Source organism: Nothobranchius furzeri, chromosome 5 (assembly GCF_043380555.1).
Source record: "Nothobranchius furzeri strain GRZ-AD chromosome 5, NfurGRZ-RIMD1, whole genome shotgun sequence".
Classification (NCBI taxonomy): Eukaryota; Metazoa; Chordata; class Actinopteri; order Cyprinodontiformes; family Nothobranchiidae; genus Nothobranchius; species Nothobranchius furzeri.
In genome coordinates, this window is record NC_091745.1 from 2271212 (window position 1) to 2293688 (window position 22477).

A 22477-nucleotide genomic window follows, 5' to 3' on the forward strand; every position below is an offset into this window, starting at 1 on the left:
ACAGATAAAAATGTCTGCCTGTGCACTTAAGGGCCAGGGGCCTTTCCACTCGACTGATCTTAGAGCAAAGGCTTAAATACAGGAGTGATGAGAACAGATTCAACCAGTCAGCTGGCGCTGGCATTAAAGTATGAGTGGCACACACACACACACACACACACACACACACACACACACACACACACACACACACACACACACACGCACACACACACACACACGCACGCACACACACACACACACACACACACCTGAACATGTGAGCAGGCTCATGTAAGTGCTTAGACCCACACACAGACCCTCCTGCATGAGCACATCATTACACAGTGAACATGTGTGATCTACAGGGCATTTAACAAATCCCAGTCTGAAGGGAGGGGCCTGTGTGTGACCTGGTAACGCTCCGGCGGCCTCCACTAGCGCACAGTGAAAGTTGTGTCGGGGCTTCTTCACCACCACCACACAGCTGCTTGTGCTGCTGCCACATTAGAGCCAAGCAGGCTTTCAGGTCCACTGCAGTGTTTATGAAAGGTGGGTGAGGGTGGTGGTGGACGTTCAGCTTGGGGAGGTAAGTGTGTCACTCTGTTTGGGGCTCACATGGGTGGGGGTTGCAGAAAACTATGATTACGCACTTATTTCCGTAGGCTTATACAAGTTTTTATTCATGACTTAAAATGCTACTTTTGCCTCCCAGAGCTTTTTACATTTCAAAGAAAAATAACGAATTACACCATTTTTAACAGTATAAATGTGTGTGAGATGAGGAGTCTGTGTACAAAGCTCATGCTGGTAAGGGATGTTTGCACAAAAGAGCGGTTTTAAGAGGAGAATAAATGTGCGAGGCTTAGGGGTAAATATTAGAATGTGCAGCCAGGAGCAGAGAGGGGTTAAAGCACGGCAGATTAGCTGGCACACCGGGGGAGAGCAGGAGTACACATTAGACAGTGAAGCCATGTGTGATGCTCATGTAGGTTTCCAAATGAGCTTTGATTAGTCTGAGACTGATATTCACAGCTCTCATCACATCAAAACCCTGCTCCCCTCCTTTAGGATCTACTTCTCTTGTCTTCTTTTCCGTGTCTCTCTGCTTCTCTGGTCACACTACAATAGAGAGAGGATGAATTCATGCCAAAGTTTGACTGCCAAAACATGGGAGAGCTAAAACAGTGTGGGTGTGCATGAGCATGTGTCGATATTCATTAAAATAAAATGGAAGGGGGAAAAAAACGTTTTTTATTTCATCAGACCAAATGCTTTGCTTGTGCTTCGGGGCTAAATACAGATAGCAGTCAATTGATTGTTATTAATAATTCCAGAGTGCCAGGTCACACAGATTGTTGCAGGCTAATAAAAATAATACCAGTGGCCAAGATTGTGGAGCAGAATGTATGCTAATTCAATGCTCATAAAGCTGCCAAACTGAGATGTAAAGAACAACATCTACTCAAATTAGAAATGAAGCTTGTGAATCAGAGCTCTCTCACAGAGAGCGACACAGCCAACATGGACACGGGTGTATGCAAACACACTTTAATCTCCCCCTCTCTCCTGCTCATTCTTCAACGCCTCCTTTGTCATCAGCAGCCATTCCATGTGGTGATGTCTCACTGAAGCTCCGCCTCTTTCCTCTAACTGTCCATCACGCAGCAGATTGTTGGCACAGAGCGGGCTGAGAGCATACAGCAGATGGTGCGCTGCTATCTGTGTGGCAGGCCACTAGCAGGACACTCAACAGCCCCGCCTTTCTCATACTTCCTGCTTTCTCTGCTCCGATCCTCGTACACATCACCCACACACACACACACACACACACACACACACTCCCTTCAGCATCATTTCAGCCCAACCAGGTCGCCTGCTGCCAAGCTCACAACGGCCATCGCACAGACAGAAAATGCAATATCTCATGGTACATGGCACATTCAAGGAGGTCACACATATGGCACTATTACATGCACGGATTCCCTCCTACTCGCCTGCTACGCTCCAACTAACATCAAGATGACGAGAAATTTTATTGACATTCTCACATGCACTTTCCACCTTGCACCACCCATTCTCCACGTGTGTACTACAGAAGACGGTTTGGTTAATCAAGTGCAGCCTTTCTAGCCTGGTCAGAAAGTCAATACATTTAACAACCTTCATGAAAAAGCTAACGTATAAATATTACAGTCTCATTTGCAGTAATCCACCCCGAGCTGCTACAGGCAACAGTGAATCCAACAGGGGCTCGTGCCTGACATTATGAGCTGGATCGATGCAAAGTTATTCACATAAAAAAAAAATAACACAAATATATACAGGATTTTCCTGTTGATACATAAAACAGAAACACTGCACCTTGGATGTAAAACCTACCCTGTGAGGATGGAGTAATGTTGCTAAAAGCCACAGCACAGGTGAGGATGATCCAGACCGCCAAAGCCATGTCTGAAGCTGAGCAGGCTGCAGAGCAAGGGATGATGGGAAACCTTAGAGGTGGTCAGCAGGCACAGGTGAGTGGACGGACACTTTCCTCAGCTTACACCCTCCCTGAGGGTGACCCTGTGAGCAAAAAGGTAGAAATAGCACAGAGGTTACCAACCATAACAATTTAAAAGCAACCATGTAAATAAAAAACGAGTTGTTCAGCTTTGGGGTTTTTATTATTCACTTTCCTGGAGCTGACTTTCACTGCATCTGTCCATGCAATATGTGATAAATCTGCACTGCGCAAAACTGAGAGGCTCAAAAATGGTGCGGCACAGTCAACGTGGCATCGAGAGCGAAGAGACGAGGAAAAAAGAGGCTCTTCTTGTGATGGTCAAGTGGAATGATCAGGTGGCAGATCTAAGGCCGTTGTGCACAATGTGAAGGAAACAGCTGTTGACGCAATCCGCTCATCACTCTGAAGTGTTTGGCTGCCTGATTGAATCCGACATGCTACATATGTTAGACGGATATTAACTGGGTTTCATTCACATGAAAACATCAGTATTCTATGAGTGTGTGTGTGCAGGCAAAGGCACATGTGCAGTCTGAAACCATGAAAAGAGGAATCTCAGTGTGTGGTGCTGTAGGGCTCGAACATCTCATTTGCCTAACGACATAAATCATATTGTAAAACTTAAGCTCTGATTCTTTGACAGAAGAGCCTGCAGGGGTTAGGAGACAGAAACGGTGTTGTTTTAGCTAATACTCCTCCTGCTGAGTGTGTGTGTGTGTGTGTGTGTGTGTGTGTGTGTGTGTGTGTGCGTGCGTGTGTGTGTAGCACAAACTTGGGAATGTCTCTTTGTAGTCCTACAGTTTGGGATTTAAGATAAAAGCTCATTTCTTTAATAATAAATCCTTTTTTCTACAAGAATGACTCCATCCATTTCTTCTGCCCGAATCCTAAAAGCATGAGCCGAGGTCTGGAGGTTTCTTCCTGTTAAAAGGCAGTTTTCCTCTCCACTGTCGCTGCATGCTTGCTTAGTATGAGGATTGCTGTAAAGACTCTGACACTAGTCAGTGACTTGATGCAACCTGCTGGGTTCCTTATATAGGAAACGTGTTACTGATTGGCTTAATGAGCTGACCTGTATTGGAGTGTTTATTATGTGAAGTGCCTTGAGACGACTCTTGTCGTGATTTGGCGCTTTATAAATAAACTTGAATTGAATTGAACTTGAACTCGATGCATCACAAGATGTTAAAAGTTGCTTTCTTCTACAACTTTGCAGCATCAATGTTATCCAATCGAAGGCACGGTAATCCCAACCAAAACATGATTTGCAATTTTGACTTCAAAACTACATTTATTTAGTCAGGCTGGCAGCACTCTGGCTGCCACCTCCGGTATCGGGTGATTGTCTAATGTGTCTAAAATTGTTGAATTTAAGTTAAACACCTGCTGTGCTGTTGGTTTGTTGCGTCTGTCGGCTGTAGAGAACTTTACTCGTGGACAGTTTAGCGAATCCACACCTGCTCACAGCTGTAATATGGAAAATTGAACAATCTTTTCTACAACTGTAAACGTACACTGGTGTTTTCACATGTTTCTGGTCTCAACAGTTGTTAAGCTCTTATGTGACTGAAAATTATTTAACACGCTGTTTCAACGAATCATTTTGAAAGATGCTTTGTTTGGTTATTTTTTCAATCTTTTTGTTAGCGCTTCTGCTTCTTTGACTAATTTCACAACCTGACTTACAGATTTCTGTAGCTCTGCAGTTCCCAAGCTTTTCACCTTTCCTTCTACTAAATAACCGGCAGAGAGCTGTGACTCTGTTGTGGGTTGAATTAACAAACATTACAAATGATCTAATTAAACAAGGGCATAATGACAACTAATACAGCCTACACAGCCAATTAAAAATGTACATCATCGACAATAACGGTAACAACCTGGTGCTAATAAATTAAATTTGATTCCTAGAGACCATCATAAGACCTCCCCTCCTAATTGGATTTTGGAAATCACTGGAATTTTTGCATCCTCAGAAACAAAACTGGGAAGTTTTAGACTACGGGAGACAAACGGTAAATGTTGAAAATGTGCAATACAATACATTTATGGGGGTTGGCGGGGGGACACGGACCCATGCACCATTTCCTTGAACTACAAATGATCCACATCACATGAGCTTCAGGCGGCAGGTTTTGTCTTATTTCCTGATATTTGGACAACAGCAACGCAACACTGACTCCATTGCTGATGTTTTATCTCCACAATCAACAAAAGCCTGGAGAAGTTTTTCTGTGTGGTGGAGTTGCTAATGCTAACGGTTAGCTTTCACGAGTTGAGAGGTTCTCTGCTGTTTCCTGGACGCTAAACCAACAACAGCTTTCCCCGTTGTGAGTCAAGATGGGCGAGTCCATGAAGGTTAGTGACAGTGTGACGTAGATCTGTCAGGATTTTCAAATCCTAGCATTTCACCATCTGTTTTCTATCAGAAGCTAATGCTAATGCAGGAGATAGGTGTAGGAGACTGTTTTCATGTTCAGCCTGCATGAAAAAGTCAATTTGACTGATTATAATCAGAAATCATCACTGAGAAACGTGTTTTCAGTGTTCCACAGCTTTAAGTCAGTTACATCAACAAAAGGCAGGAAGCAAATACGAAGGTTTCAGTTGTATTGGAAAGGTCACCATGTAGCACTTATTCAGAAAGATGATACCTGGATATCTATACATAACATCTGCAAAATAAAACAAATTTCTCAAGAATACCAAGTAATGGAGACTCAAGGAAATTTGGATTTCATTTATTCTCTGTTTCATGATGGAGTATGCATTACAAAGCACACCTCAGCAGCAGCTATAAGAAGACAACTTGGTGTGATTTAAGTTATTACGGACGAGGATGCGAGCCACTGAAAGCATAAAAGAAAAGAAAGAGAATTCTGACTTTTTCTCAGAATTCTGATTTTAAAAATTCAGTATTCTTTTTCTTTTTTGTTTCTTCTCAGTGGCCCTCATCCTCGTCCATCAATTATAATTTCAACTGTAGATTTTATATTTTACAGGTGAGCAGGTGGATGCTGGATTAAAAAAATATTGCAATACCACCGATGTTCACTGACAGGGTAATATAATCAAACTATAACTATAGTCATTTAAAAATGACTACAAGTCTGTTTCTAATTTGATTTAAACATTTTCCTATTCGAACAACTGCAGTAATGACTTTTTCCTCAGGAAGTGGAAATGGAAATCTTGAGGATGGCGTCTAACAAATCTTCAGCATCATCTCCGGTTCGGCTTTCCCTCAACCTCTGCAGCCCCTCATCTTCCTGACCTTTTCTGATATTTAACCTCCTCCCCCATGGCAATGCCAGCCCGTGTTCACCAACCTGTCTGGGTGTTACTGAGGGGGTTAGTGTGTTGCATGTTGTAGAGTACAAGCACAAGAAGAGAAAAACAAGAATTTCATACAGCAAACAGTAAAGAAGCAAAGAAGACTCCAGAAAGTAACAAAACAGACGGCAGCAGCTGGTTTTCACATCAGCATGCACTTGTTGTGATGTGCATCACAAACACATGGTACATAAACACCGTCCAGCTTCCCATTTGAGTCGGTTTGTGAATGTTTCTCATGAACAGCTGCTGACAGAAAAGGGCAAACCCAGAAGAAAGGCAGGCTATAAAGAAATGAGTTGAAGCAGAACTCCAACATTTTAATCACTGTCTTTGCTCTAAGCTTACATCTCCTATCCACCAGATCCGTCTTTAATACGGGTGGTAAAAAGGAATTCAGTACTGTAAAGGGCCCGTCATTTTCCTACAACTTAAGTTAATATTAATAAAAATCATTCTTTTGTTTCCTTTCTTTGATTTTTCCTCTGTCTGTACTTTTCAACAATAGCCCTCCTGTGGTCTCTGAAGATTAGGCCTGCCAGAGCAAGAGTGGACGGGAGAGGGCAGTTTGGAAACTGAAGGATGGGAAGCGGGAGAAAGTGCATGGTGGACGAATTGATTCTATTTTGTGACAAAAAGCAAGCTGGCAGCACACAACATTCAACTTCATTGTGATAGTCTGTGAGAACAGAAGAAATGATGGGAGAGAGGAAAAGCGAAAGGCCAAAGTGAAGGAAAATGATGAACACAAACGACAAGAGAGGGGAATGAGGAAGGGGAAAGGAAAAATGGAGGAACAGGAGCAGCTCGAGTAACTAACGGACCAGAAGCAAGAGAAGTAATAGCAACATGATCAATGTAGGGGAGGTACGCTGTGTAAGACGAGTCAATGCTAAGAAGCATGATGCCACATCCCCACAAACGGCCAAGTGAGAACAGCAAAGGAATCTTAAAATCTGAAGCAAAGAAACAGAAAATGTGTTTCTTCTTTTGGTGTTCATGAGTCAGTCTGCCTCAGGGCGGAGGAGTCCAGGCTGAGGAGGTTGGACTCTTTAAGGTTGGTTTATGCTTGACGCGTCCGCGAGGTCAGCGCGGCGAAATTGCATCATTTTAACAACCACGCCCCTCCACCGCGTCTCCGCACGGCCCAAAATTTCTGCAACGTGCACCTAGGAAATTTTCTAACCACGCGGACGTGGAAAAACATGGTGGACGAGCAAGAACTAGTATGGCAGAGGTTGGTAAATACAGACATTTGTATGATTCAGCTCTCAGAGATCACCGTGATCAACATGTTGTTAATAATTCTTGGAGAGAAATAGCTCGCACTGTCGGAAAAGACGAGGACGCTGTTAAAAATGCTGAAATACCATGTTGTAAACAGTAATTTCTACTTCTACTATGGTGTGGTGTTGGATGCATGCCGTAGAGCTCCATGCTGCCCCCTTCAGTTTGGGAGAATATTGGCTCACCGCAGAGACAAGCCGCACAAACCATAAACACTGTGAGTTGTGAAGCGCGTTCCAGCCGCGAGCCGCATCACCGCGCGGAAAGTGAATGCGTCAAGCATAAACCAAGCTTTAGGGGGTGTGAGATGGGTGTCTTCGCCCTTCGTGCTCTCCTCACTGGAGGATGATGGACGCCTGAGGCCAGAGGGTGACCTTTACACTGATCACATCCACTATTATTATCATCAGTGTTTCTCTTCTAATAGAGCAGAACGTCATATCCCTACGAGACCAGAGTCCACAAAATGGGAGTATATGGAGTGCCAATTTCACAGTGCTGGTGGAAAGGTGAGGAGGGCGAGCAGGAGAGGGGTGTGAGCTAGGCAAATGACATCCCGTTGTATCATCACAAAGAAAAACATGTGATTGTCAAAATGGAACGGCAACAGAGTTCAGCTACATCACTCTGTCATCCTGTTTCAGAAGCTAGGCTTTGTTTTGTTAGCCGTCAATTTACCGGCCGCCTTGATCCAAAGCAAATAACCTCATTATCCTTTTCTATTGGATCATTACGATAATCACCATGATCATTAGGATCTGTTTGCTTTAGCAGACACGCTCACTGAGAACGGGGTGTTTTTCTCCATGCAGGGTGGGGGATGTGGTTTGGGACTGTGTGTATCCGTCAAAAAAGCTCTCCCGTTAACCTCATCGCTTAAATCATCTCTGAGTGGAAGAATGAGGCGTTTAGAAGCATTAGCTAACCCGAATGAAAAGGCTGGAGAACAAAGAGTTTGCATAAACACTTTCTGCTGCATAATTGGAAAAAGCCGGTGTGACTCTCAGCGCCACAACTTCGGGCTTCCTCTCCTCATTCTGGAAACACCCAGACAAGCACCATAACTGTGAGTTGACGGTTTATTTACGTTGCTCATTTCACTAACACTGCAGCTTTAAAAGTAAAGCCTCTACAAGGCAACTCCAGAAATGTTTCGTATTCATAAACTGCTAACAAATTAATGGGTGTTGCAGTGCATCTGAAAAAGGAGGATGTGCTCTGAGACTAAGCTGAAATCACGCAGAGCGTAGAGAGGCGATGTGTGAATTAGGGAAAACAAAACCATCATCTATTCAGTCGGGTAAACATGTGATTGATTTAAAAAAATGAAAGAAATGCGTTTTGATGGTCAGTTTCTTTTTGCCAGAAAGATGCTTCGCATCACACGATGAAGCGTCTGCCTTTCCCCTCCATTAGGATTGATGTTCATGCCTCAGATGTTTCAACAACAAATAGTTGGTTCAGTGGCAAAGCTCCCGCTATGAAGTAAATGATTGCCTCCTAGCAACCGACGCAGTCGAGCGTGCGAAACTGAATGGCACTCATTCACTTACAAATCAGAAAGTGATGCAAAGTGCTGCGTTAAATATTTGTAATCAAGTCGAGTGAGGGTCGGACTCCGCCAGGGCTGCCCTTTGTCACCGGTTCTGTTCATCACTTTTATGGACAGAATTTCTAGACGCAGCCGTGGTGTGGAGTGTGTCGAGTTTGGTGGTAGGAGAATCTCGTCTCTGACTTTTGCGGATGATGTGGTCCTCCTAGCTTCATCCAGCTCTGACCTTCAGCTCTTGCTGGGTAGGTTCGCGGCCGAGTGTGAAGCGGCTGGAATGAGGATCAGCACCTCCAAATCTGAGACCATGGTTCTCGACCGGAAAAGGGTGGCTTGCCACCTCCGGGTCGGGGGAGAGGTCCTACCTCAAGTGGAGGAGTTTAAGTATCTCGGGGTCTTGTTCACGAGTGAGGGTAGGAGGGATCGGGAGATCGACAGGCGGATTGGTTCGGCGTCTGCAGTGATGCGGACGCTGAGCCGATCTGTCGTGGGGAAGAGGGAGCTGAGCCAGAAAGCCAGGCTCTCGATTTACCGGTCGATCTACGTCCCAATCCTCACCTATGGTCATGAGCTTTGGGTAATGACCGAAAGAACGAGATCGCGGATACAAGCGGCCGAAATGAGTTTCCTCCGTAGGGTGGCCGGGCTCAGCCTTAGAGATAGGGTGAGGAGCTCGGACATTCGGGAGGGACTCGGAGTAGAACCGCTGCTCCTCCGGATCGAAAGGAGCCAGTTGAGGTGGTTTGGGCATCTGGTCAGGATGCCTCCTGGATGCCTCCCCGGGGAGGTGTTTCGGGCATGTCCTGCCGGCAGAAGGCCCCCGGGTCGACCCAGGACACGTTGGAGAGGTTACATCTCCAATCTGGTCCGGGAAAGCCTTGGGGTCCTGCCGGAGGAGCTGGTGGACAAGGCCGGGGAGAGGACGGCCTGGAGCTCCCTAGTTGGGATGCTGCCCCCGCGACCCGGACCCGGATAAGCGGAGGAAGACGAGACGAGACGAGACGAGACGAGAAGTCGAGTTTTCTATTTAAAAAGACTTAACCTTGAGTTTGACTAAATCAAAAACAGCAACAATATTCTTTAGTCCTTGCAGTTCAGATTTGGTCACAGCCCCCTCCCAGACAGAAGCATCTCTAGACTTAGCCAAGTAAGGCCTGGTAATATGTGTAAAGTGCAATGAAACTGCAGAGATTGACAAAACTCGTGCTTTGCCCGGGGCTTTTAGTAATCCTCCCTCTGACTCGTCAGTGCTGAAGCTTTGTCACACCTGATTCTCTTTTGTTCTCTCAAGACTTAGGCAACAGGGAGCATTACAAGGAAGTGTAACAATAAATGAGTTGGAGATAGAATAAATTAATTAGTTCTTCACCTCCATAAAAGTAATCACCCACAAAAGTGAATATAATTATCCTACTTTTCCATTAGAAATGTAGCAGACATACCATGAAATGCCTCCCATCAGCACGGGGCATCAGGCTGCGCTGAGTGGGAGGCTCTGTTTTCACTGTCAAACCTGCCTTCCGGGACACTAAGCCATGACAGTCACTTTAAAGAGTTTAACAATTCTTTAAAATAGCCAGAGAAGTGATCTGAATTTAATACATACCAGCGTGTCAAGAGTCACCCAAGGAAGCCGTCACATGGATCTGATCGATCTAATAATCTATTAATGAGAGGTAGTGTGATCTTGCACTTCTAATAGTGTCACCAGAGGAAAAAAACACATAAAAAGCTCCTATTTTCATTTGTAATGCCACAAAACTCTAAAGACGTGTTCACTTCAAAGCTGCCCACAAACAGACTGAATTCCTGACGTGGCAGAAAAATGTGTGAATCAACCTTGGGTAAACTTCTGCTCTCCCAGCCGCTCCGCTGTCATCCTCCAGTTTGGCCTGCCATATCGGTAATCTCCCTAATCCTGATTTTGTGCAGCTATCGCTTGCAAAGACAACATAATAGCATTAGATATTATTCCCTCATCACAACAACCAGATTCTATTACATTTGCATTGATGCTCACAGCCCGCTTGGCCCTGGACACAGTGGGAACACACACACAGCCGGCGTTAATGTTAACGCCAAAGCAGTCATTCAGGGTGGATAATAGTGTTAAGCTTGCAGCAACTACGGAAGCTCATTCAGGTCAGATCATCCCAACATTTCTCTGTTTACGGCGATAGGTCAGTTAAGGCCAGAGCTCTGGTGTGGTAGTATCTAGCTGGCTGCAGCAGCGGGGCCGTTTAAATAATGACAACCATTGTGCCGTCTCTGTGCAGATGGAACATCAGAGCTCTTGTAATGGCCTGTGTATTAGGGCCAATGCGTTTGATTACTGACTCTGGGAGAGCAGGGATAGGCCGTGTAGTCAATAGGGAATAAGGCTCGCTCCAAAAGAGCAACACTGGGAAAAGGGCCTATTTGAAGAAACAGAAGGAATAATGGAAGAGGCAAAAAAAGGGGTAGACTTTAATGGAAGTGTGCTTTAAGGGAATGCAAATGAAATGAGGGAATCTGCAGAGCAGCAGAACGGAGTGGAAGGATATCAAACAGAGCTGGTGTAGCTCCCAAAGAGGTAAAGGCAAAGGGAATAAGACAGAGGTAGAGAGAGAGAGCCACTCTCACTTTATTCAACAGATACTCTTGTACATTTACGATCTGCCCTTGGATGCAGTTCTGCATAAGCCCCAACCCACTCACCTCCTCATCTCTAGAGTCTGCACTATGTTGTTGTTATTTCTGAAAGAGCTGTAGCTCTTCTAAAAACAAAAAAAAAGCCATTGTACCAAAAAAATAGACAACAAAGAGCCCAAACTTCCTGAGTGGCAGCTGCACACGCTACTCACACTTCCTGGGTCTGAAGGTGGCTTATGAAAACAGGAAATGAGTGGTAAACACAGCGTGCTCCTGAGCCAGTGAGCCCAGCTGATACCTACGCTCCCCACGGTGGTCTACAGGATCTCCAGTGGACTTGGCCGTGGAGAGCTTGTCAGTGGTCATTACTACTGATCCAACAGGAGGCAATGCCACCACCCATCAATGCCTGCCCTGTGATGCCTGCCACAGCTGCCAGAAGAAGTGACCTCAGCACCCACCTGTCTTTTCACACAAACCTTTCTCTAATGAGCTCTAATGCCTTACAGAGATAGAACCTCTGACCATACTTGGCATTCATCTCATACCCATCGCTAACCAGGGAGACATCATGAATTAATCCAGGCGTATCTTTCTGAGACGCACTACAACCTGTTTTGTTTCTGCACAGCAAGTTAATGTTGGTGCTGGACTGATTCTTTTCACCGTCCTGCACCTCTGTCCCACTGCCGCTCAACCTCAGTCTCAGTTGGATTAGATACCGTCCATATCAGTCAATCTGCGCTGTCAACGCTGTCAGCGTGAGTTGCGTCGCAAATCAATGAAATGAAATGAATAATTCACCGTGACCATTAAGTCTAAACAACAAGAGCGATAACTGCCTGCTCTGACATTAATCTTATGAACCACCACCAAATGGATTATGATACAACATGATAATGTTATGAAATTATACTCTCGCTGAAGTTCCCGCCCATCCTTTGCACTGAGCTGTTCCCAGATGTCACTTGGCTTTGACTGGCAGGCTGCCACCCCATGAGCCTGCGCACCGCCAGGCCCAGCTAGATCCATCTTCATTAAGGACAGACGCACTGTGAGTTGTGTATGTTATTATCAGTGTCTGTTAATCTGGAGGCTCCAGCAGGGCAACCCCTGTCTCACTGTTGCTCTACGGCATACAAAAGCAACACAAACACCACGTCTGCCTACTCAAGAGCTCTCTGTCTCTGAAAATGACTTCAGCAACAAACTTAAAAAATGGAAGACAAATCATTCTCAACCCTAACTGGAGACGACAGGCAGAAAACTCATTCATAACTGTTTAACTACCATTTGGATTCACTCGGGGCAAACTGTCGACGCCACCTCCTACGTGTCGGTGTACACAGCACTAAGACACACATGATCATCGCTCGCAGCCTTCATGCGCATGCACACACATGTACACATAATAAAGAGCCCACCAGGGCACCACATGTGATGCTGACCCAGTTTAGATCTGTGGCACAAAGTAGAGCAGGGATTCAGAACAAAAAGAGACAGTGACATTTAAAAATAGGATGACATTCTTTTCATCTCGTTGCTAACACCCATACAATGGAGGCATCCATTTTTGTGTTAGTGGGAGTATCAGCTAATTATTCAGTCAGTTTTGACACCCATACTCTTTCCACTGCTTATTTTAAATAGTCATTTTAGTGAACGTGAGTTAGTCAAAGGAACACAACTGAGGAAAAGCTATGAGTATTACTCTTCAATAGTAAAAAGATCTGAAATGAGCAGAATACTGTATGAGGTGGTGGGATGTTTTCATGCTGTGATGAGCTTAGATAGATTGTAAGATTATTGAATTTTCTAGTCTCACCAGCCTTTCTGTTACAGGAATGTACCAAATTACTGAGGACTTTAATGAAAAGTCAGCGTCTTCTTCGTTTTCCAGGAAAATGATGATTTTTTTCATGTATTCAGTTTCTAACACACAATCTCAAGAGGGCTATTTATTAGCAATCCTGCTTCACAACGTCCGACTATGAAACGAATGATGCACACAGAGGCAAAGCACAGTTAGGCATCATGATGCTTGTGCTGTGACCTTTCGTTTGAGAGGACATTAGTTCAGCTCCCGTCAGTGTATCCGGTCATTACTGATTACCCTGTTTCCACCAGGTTTAGTAATTCAACCAGACTCTGAAAAGTGTAGTCACTTGACCTTCTAAAGATTTATCTGAAGTAATTCAGACAATTTAGTTGTTGAATGCAAAAGGAAAGAGCAAACATGCCAAAAAGTTTCAAACGAAAAGGCCTTATTTGTGTTGACCATTATGTGTGCGTGCATGTGTGTGTGTGTGTGTGTGTGTGCGTGCGTGCGTGTGTGTGTGTGTGTGATTTATCTAATTTGATAGTAGTGACCCCAATCTGCCTGCCAGGGTTATGCAGCTTTAGGAGGTGCACCAGGAGATTCTGACCCAGCTGACAAACTTCAATTCAAAAACATGGCTGTCAGTCAGTTTCTTTCTCTATATGTCTACCTTCATCAAACACACCATTTTAAATACACACACACACTCACAAAAAATATGCATTTACCAGACCTGCAGGGTTTACTCTCCATTCACACCGATGTATTGTTATTTAAGTAAGAGTCTGTTTATCACTGAAATATCCTCATGTCTCCATGATTGTGTGTAATTTAATAGCACTGGATTGGTAACGGAGGAAACGCTGACAGAAGAAAGCATAAATCATGCTATAAAGTGTAACCAAGTATTGAGTCTGTGTAAGCTAAAGGTTTGGATGCTGTATTTGTGTTTTTCCGATGCTTTTATGTCTTGGAAAAGAAAATGTAGAAAACCAGTATTCATGAAATCTTGCTCCCAGATCAGTTCAGCAAACCTTAAACTACTTTACTGTTATATGACAGATATGGACACAGAAAGCCAGGGCATCAGCGTTGCATCGTTAAGCCGGCAGTTTATGGTGTGTAGTCACAGAACAGAATCATCCACAACACCTTGCACTCATTCTGAAACAATACATCGGGGTACCATTGAGCTACCCTTGTTTGTTTCCCTATAAATATATTATGAGAAGTTGTCTTTGAAACATTAGAGCACAGTCTGAGTGCAGGGGGCTGCAGACCGCAGCTAAAGTAGCACACACTCATGAACCAGGAAAACACACCTAAAAAGCATGCAGCTATTCATTACACATGCAAGTGTGCAGGTGTGAGCTGTCATGAATGCTGATGTGCTGATTACACCTTGAGAAATGTAAGTCCAAACACACACCTTCAAATGTACACACACACACACACACACACACACACACACACACACACACACACACACACACACACACACACACACACACGTAACATAAACAACTCGGACTCTTTCTACTTCTCCTTTTCAGCTTTTTTTTCCTTGAATTTTTATTCTTTCCTCCATTCCTTCACATCCCTGTGGACCTCGGTACATCGGTTCATCAACACATTTTCTTCTAGTCTGTGGTCTCAGCGGAGCCTCCTGTTTCATATGACCTTTCTCCCCTTCGCTGAGAGTCTCAAGCGTCTGGTCACTCAGAATGTCCTCCTCTGCCTGCTTTTGTTCTGATCAAAAGATTCAGCAGAGACGGAAACGGAGCACAAAAAAGGAAAATCGACAGACATCTCGTGGCGCCCACTGGTGCTGTCTACGTGAAGGATGGTACTGTTTCTACCCCTCCCCCCACACATCTTTCTTCAACCTCACGCTTTTACCCTGCCACACCCCCACCCCACTGCCTCTGATTTCTGCTCACATGCACTCTCCATCTCTCTGCAGCTCCCCTCCTATTTTCACACCTCATCATGAGATCCCAGTTTGCTTCATTCTCATCAATAATTAAAGCGTTGTTGACTGGGTGAAAATAAATAACACTCAGCCAATCATAGATGGACTCACAGGCATTCCACCAGCTGTTTCCACCAATGACAATGAATCTTTGGCGACACAAATGAAATCAATTTGAGTTCCTGTCTTATTGCACAAAGAATAAATTATTCCAGTGGCACTTAACTTTTGCTGCAAATTCATCTGAAACCATCCAAGTTTTCTCTCTTTAGGGGAAACGAGTGCCTCAACAAACACAATGTGTTTTTTTTTCAAGACAGAGAAGGATTTAAATTGCAAATAGAAATTCACTGACAGCAGCACTCAGTCATAAAGTGAAACACCCTTAAAGATAACTGAATACATGCAAATGAGCTGATTAGCAGAGTATGCAAATTAATTCATTATTTCTAGCAGGCATTTATATGTTAATTGATACAGTGGTTCACTGCAGATTAATCATATATATTATACACTGAGTATAGAATAATCAATTGTAATGAAGCTGATGAAAAGATGAAGATAACAATTAGGGGTCCTTATAAGTGTCTTTCTATCCTTCTGATTTGACACATGGCACTGACCCAGATTACAAATTGAAAAAAAAATTATTTAATGCTCATGTGACACTGATCAGAGTTCTTCTCACTATCCATGAGTGCTGGTTCTGGGTGTGGAGGGAGCGCTGCTAGCTGGAAGCTCTGCGGGTCTCACTCCCTCCCTTTGGCTGTCTCTCAGCCCCATTGTCTGTTGGCCCTCCGACCTGTGTAGGTCTCACGCTCCTGACTCTTCTCTCAGCAAGCAGCCGATCGATAGATGGCCCTGGCTTCACCCTGACTCAATAACCTTTCATGCACATCGTCTTCCTCTGAGGGGGGAGTGTTCTTGTGCAGGTTTGAGTGCGTGCTCCAGCGGGATAAGGCGATGGCTTGGCATGTGCTAGTTTGGGCTTGAAAAGCATGGTTTAGGGCTTTTTTGGCAGAGCTTTTGGTGTGTGTGTGTGTGTGTGTGTGTGTGTGTGGGTGTCTGTGTTTGCATGTGTGTGTGCTAGCTTCAGTCTCTCGCCCCAGGGCCTAGAAGCCACGGCAGTGAGAAAACAGATTGATTTCTCCCCTCCTATGCACAAACAATTAACTACACAGCGCTCAATTAGACACACACTGGAGACGCCTCTGGCCCTTGCCTTGACCTGGGATCTCTATCCCATAAACCAGCCCACAGAACTTTGTCCCAAGCTTTAAAGGTGTGGGCACGACCATGAATAGGTGTTTATTTTCCGTGCTCAGGCAAAATTAGCCCTTTCTGTTGCATCTTTCTAGGATCGTGTGTCCGAGCACAAAATGTGTCAAGATTATCTTTAATGATGTTGAGGGTGTGCAGTTTCATTATCACTGCTGTTCACACATTGCTACACAGCTTGTGTCGCTAGCTGAGTAAGCAGAGTTAAGATGCTAATTTAAAAGCAGGGGGATTCCACTTGAGCATGGAACTTTCTGTATCAGCCGCCCTGTGTCCTCCTTGGGGAGCCGTATTCACGTAGCACATGTTGATCATCCAGTAAAGGACAAACAAGGTTGTCAGCTCTCTGTCACTTCTCATTTTGCCATGTGAAACACTCCAGCGAGCATGTCTTCCTCTGAATCGTTCTACTATTCTTGAGCTCAGACATTTGTCAGAATTTTAACTGTGTCCTCCTCCTGCTTCAGTGAACCGGACTCTGTGTGTCTGCTTCAAAAAAAGACGTGCGTCTATGACTTCTCAAGGAAACACAACGCATTCATCGTCCCAGTTTGTGTGATTCTTTTCTCTTTAATTGTGGAACAGGATGGACTATTTTCACATTTATAAACAAAGGTTTGATGTCTTGTGCAATCATTCTAAAATTCCTTATGAAAACTAAACTAGCAAATGTAAAATGTCTGATGTCATCTCGGCTTAAAGAATCCAGCACACAGCATTTCTACACGAGGTGCAGTCCAGGTCACCAGGATGTTGCATGTGTGAACTGATGTTTATCCTTGTCCTGACAAGTGGAAGTGGCTAATTGTCTGGGTTTGATTGCACACCCCTTATGTGGGGCTAGCTTTTTGATCACATGACTGGATGCACGTGGAAGTACGAGACAGATGGAAGGTGGCTTTAACATGTTTTAGTAATCACAGCAAGTCATTCCTACTTTTATTGGACTACGTGTCCGTCCCAGCAGAGGGCTCGTCTGGTCCTTCTTCTGGACATTTTACATGACATCAAAGTATTGCACTGTCTTAGCGCTTAAGATGATTTTCCATCACTAATGTGTTACTTTCAACAATTAGCTTAAAGGGTGAAAACATGAATATAATTAAAGACAAAGAAAGATGTTTATGGTGCCAAGAAGTTGTGCCAGCCTGTTCTGTTTCCCTTCTCATGCCCTGCAGCGGGTCGTGTGGAAGTGACAGCCATTCTTTGTGATCTCCCTCTTCCTGCTACCCTTCTCTCCACCATCCCACTCGTCGGCTAACCACAAGTGGTGTGAAAGCTGGGAACACTTCCACCGTGGGTCTGGGTCACAGTGACTCACTGGGCACCAGAGACCTGGCTTGTTCACTTTGAGACCATTTAACAGCACAAACTCATTCAGACGGAGGGAAAAAAATTAACAAAGCTGTCGATCATTCTTGCACCAGCACATTGTCCTTGTCCCCAACTCAGCGGGCTATTATGTCTCTGTCCATTTTTACAAGGTGAAACAAAGATGGAAATGCCACAGACATTTCTCCACTGGACATTTTCACTCTGCTCGCTGGAAGCAAGGCCTATAGGTGCTAGACTGTTAAACAACAAATAAAGAAGTAGCTTGTATACAGGCCAACAAAGCCCGCCTGTGGGAGAACACACATAAATGCAACACTTCTCTCATTTAAAGGCGCACAAACCACTACAGCCTGGTTTCAGTTACAAACCCTCCTGAGCTCCTGCACAGTTCACTGACCTCGCACGTTACAACCAGCCGATGCTTAACTAGCTGTGACCACGTAGTATGCACATGCGCTGCTTCACAAGGTCCAATGTGATTCATAGCACTTGCATGTCCCAGCTTCCATGAAACCCGCATCTCTTTGTAATGTCATCACAGTCAGGGCCCTGATTGGTCACCAGATGGCTGCCCTGATTGGATTCCTGCCCAAACTGTGCAGACTGAATCACTGGCTCAGTGTTACTCTGGATGCTGATCCAGCCCACCTGCACTGCCCAGCGAACACACAACGCACACAAGACGCAGCACTTGCAATCAGGGACACGTACACATGACCAAAGCTTCATTCCCTCCCAGAACAACTATAACTTATGTTCAATTAAACATGTCCATTCATAAAAATTAAATCACTCAGCTGCCAATAAGTACACCTTCCACCACTCAATTTGACTTTACCCTTATAATGTCTTGTCAATTGATTTTAAAGCACCCCTTTTTGAAGATTATGGCCCTTTAAAATCTAAGTGCCCTTGTTTAACTTGTCTTAAATGACTTTCCCTTTTTGCTTCATGGGGTAGGCCCCATTTCAACAATTCTGAGCACTGTCCTGGGAGACATAAAGCATATGGAAAAGCAAGGGCATTCAGAGAGGGGGAGAGAGAGAGTGCAAAATGCTTGCAAGGCTGTGTCCATCTCTAAATGTATGATAGCTTTTAGGAATGCATCTACTTTCAGCCATTGCTTTTGTTTGGCTACACGAAGCAATCAGCAATCCTTAAGTGCTGGGATTCTCTTTTAAATATGGCACAATGCATGTTGGCTTCTACACAAGCCTTGAGAGACAACCCCTTGCCTCCCTGATTGAGACATGAAACCAGAACCCTTTTATTTTCTCCCCTTCCTGCACTCCCAATGGGATGCCTCCCTCGTGTTTCTCTAAAGACATCACTGGCACACACATACACACCAAACACAGTTCCCCTGGGACAGCTGCAGGCACTCTGTAGCGTCCAGCAACACAGCAAGACCTCCGTTCCACTTTTTGTGAGCCCCAGAGGTGTTTCACGTAATTATGCAGTGACAATAATGTCGCTGGTAATTCCTGCCCAGAAAAATATGAATCTGGGGCTTCTTCAGGCCCTCCAGCATAGAGAAACGGGAAGCATAACCTTCTCATAAGCCTAGAGACATTGAAGCACAACATTTGGCAGCTCGGCAGACTCCCTGCTGCACCTGTGCCTGTTCAGGCAGATCAGTGTTTAGCTGAGGCCTCCTGCTGCCCCAGGCACAATGATAGAGGGTGGAAGGATGGACTGAGGATTTGAGAGGGAGACTTGGACACTATCCTCCATCCTCTGTGCCAACATTACGGGTCGAGTGGACCAAATGTCTGCTCCCTGGCACTAACAGACAGCTGTTTGGTAAGCTGCCTTTGGGCCAGCCAACACATACAGTATACAGACAAATGTGAAGAGGAACACGAAGTCTTGTCCAACATCACCTCTTTTACTCAAAAGCACGACACATATGAAGACTTGTTTCCGTTTACAGTCTCTGTTCATTGCCTTAAACTAGTACATGTGCCTTGGACTGCACATACAGAGCATGCTGCTGCAGCTTCAGACCCACATCACACATCCCAAATGTTGTCATTACAACATTACAAGCTTCAGATTTTTGAGAGAGACGGCCCCTCCAGGTGCCAAACACTCCCTTACCCCACCCTGAAATATTTGAGAAAGCTGTTGATCACACCTGTTCCCGCTTCACCGTTGGATGTGGGAGTCACGATGAAGGGAATAACACTGAATGCGTTATCTGCTTAGGAGCTGTGACACTGTGTTTCTATGGCAACCCTCCACCCGGTGTTACAGTCGCTTTGCTGCCTTTTTCCCTTTCTTTGTCTGTTCTACAAAACAGTCTGAGTCCTGATGAAAGGGCCAACAATGGGAATGATCTGTGGAAACCAAAACTACAACAGTCAAATCATATCAAACCGAATCACATTATGAAAGAAACAAGGGTGGACTCACCTCTCCCATGCAGGCAGCTTGTATTACTCTGCAAGTGCATAACTTTTCCACAAGCGCTGCAAAGTTGCTAAGAATAACAATAACTTTGATGATGCACTTGAATACTTGTGCTTAGGGCTAATTATTCCCAAAGCAGAATGTATTATGCGAATCCCTTCTCATCGGAATAACAACCGTTTATCTAATTATGCACAAAACAGACATTCATCAGAGTGGCATTTGTTTGTTTCCTCTTGAATAAATGAACAAAAGCGCCTGTGGTGGGACAGCAACACCCTTCTCTTATAGCACAGCATCCTGCAGGTGACAAACTGATTTATAAAAACATTACTTTTTCTTAATGACCATCTCTTTCTTTTCTATATTATTGCAACAAGTGGCATTATTAGCTCGGATGTTCCAGTTGTCTAGTTATATTGTTTTCTGCCTCTTAATATTTTAGGATTTATGCATGCATTAAAGCTAAAAAAGAGCTACATTAGAGTTAATTTGAACATGCCATGCGCAAAAAAGAACAAAATCTGCGCAACCTCATGTTCATGATTACAGAAAAGGCTGAAGTCGTGGTGTGGAGTCTGCGTCAGGACGATACAGTTGATGTCTGTCCACACAGGCAAGCAAAAGAGAGCAGCAGAAAGAGAGACAAGATGAGAGGGAACATTATATCAGTCCCCTTCTCTTTCCTTCAGGCTCTGGGGCTTTGCAAAAGAGACGCTAAGGAGAAAGAGTGAGTGAATGAGAGTTAGAAATGTGACTCTGGCCAATTTCTGAGGCTTCAGAGGGCTGAGGGGGTGCAGCTGGGCACAGACAATTACAATACCGTCTCCTTTATTTTCCTCATCACTCCACCACTGCACAGGAACACAGATCCAGAGATACCAAGGATGTAAAACAGGGGCTAATGGAGACAAGAGGATTAAAGAGAAGAGAGACAGCAGCCCAGAGGGAGCCTGTTGGGACGATACAAAGAAGAGGAGGGAAGGGGTGCAGACAGAGAATGGACTCATGAAAGAGTTGTACTTTGCTTAAAGAAGACGGAGACAGATACTAACAAATAAGTATGTTGAGGGGAGGAGGAAAAGGCAGGTCCCATGAGCTCATTTGTGCACCAAAATAGATTGAAGGAGAAACAGAACACACACGGACAGTGGAAGGTCAGAGATGCTAACGCAAAAAGAGAAAATGTTACCTGAGTGTGTGAGTTTAAAGGTGAGGGGGAAGTTTTTCTAACTGGGAAAACAGAAAGGTGGCAGAATGAGGAAACAGTGGAGTTGATGAAGATGGAGGACGGGTGGGGAGGGTGGTCTTTAATCAAAATGTTTTTGAATTAATTTTACAATTAAGGTGCTGCTCATTAGCTTTGGCACACACACGAGATGGCACTGCAGTGTTACGCATGTCATTAATATAATGATGACAGATTGGTTCTCCTATGGAGTTGCTCGGCGCCGTGGCAGCTGGGTCCTCCAAACATCATCACCTGATAGGCATGACATCACCTAACCTCACTCAATATGGCTGCCAGCAGTACATGGGACATAGCCACTGAACATCAGTCACTGCACAACTACTGGGATCACCAGGAAGCTTCTCTCCTCTCTTCCTCTTGCTCTGTTTACCATCCAAACAAACACAATGGAGAAAATAAATACAAGTTAAAAAGGAGTAAAAGGAAAATAAACCAGAACCTTTTCAGAAAAAATGCTCAAAGTTCACGTGTCACAAAGTCATTCTGCATTTCGTCATCCAGACAACCAATCAACTGAGAACCAGCAATTGTGCAGATAAATTCCCTTACATACCATACCACACACAGCTGACGCCATACTCTCCTATACGCTGTTGTCATGGAAACCCCATTAAGGGAGGACAGTCAGGCACCATCTCTCTCTCTCTCTCTCTCTCTCTCTCTCTCTCTCTCTCTCTCTCTCTCTCTCTCTCTCTCTCTCTCTCTCTCTCTCTCTCTCTCTCTCTCTCTCTCTCTCTCTCTCTCTCTCTCTCTCTCTCTCTCTCTCTCTCTCTCTCTCTCTCTCTCTCTCTCTCTCTCTCTCTCTCTCTCTCTCTCTCTCTCTCTCTCTCTCTCTCTCTCTCTCTCTCTCTCTCTCTCTCTCTCTCTCTCTCTCTCTCTCTCTCTCTCTCTCTCTCTCTCTCTCTCTCACACACACACACACACCATCCTTTTCTTTCCCTGCCAGCCGTTTCTATTTGTCTCCCTCCATTACTCTCTCTTCCTCACCCATTGTCCTTCTCCTCCTCTCCTTGCACCACCCTTGATGCACATCTCAGCCCGTGTTCCTCGATTACCAAGCAGCCTCTTCCTCCCGCTTCTCCAGTGAATGTAAATATGTCATCTCACCTATCAAACCTTGA

General features: G+C 44.7%; 1 protein-coding gene across 4 annotated transcripts in view; it reads right to left on the bottom strand.

The window, feature by feature from the left end:
• Positions 1–22477, bottom strand: part of adgrl1a (adhesion G protein-coupled receptor L1a) — a 99861-nt gene that overhangs the window by 56546 nt on the left and 20838 nt on the right. For all 4 annotated transcript variants that reach the window (XM_054741273.2, XM_054741272.2, XM_015948442.3 and 1 more), the window contains exon 2: positions 2362–2547. In XM_054741273.2, coding sequence (XP_054597248.1) covers positions 2362–2431 — 70 coding nt within the window. In that variant the 5' untranslated portion in view covers positions 2432–2547. The remainder of the gene's footprint in view (positions 1–2361; positions 2548–22477) is intronic.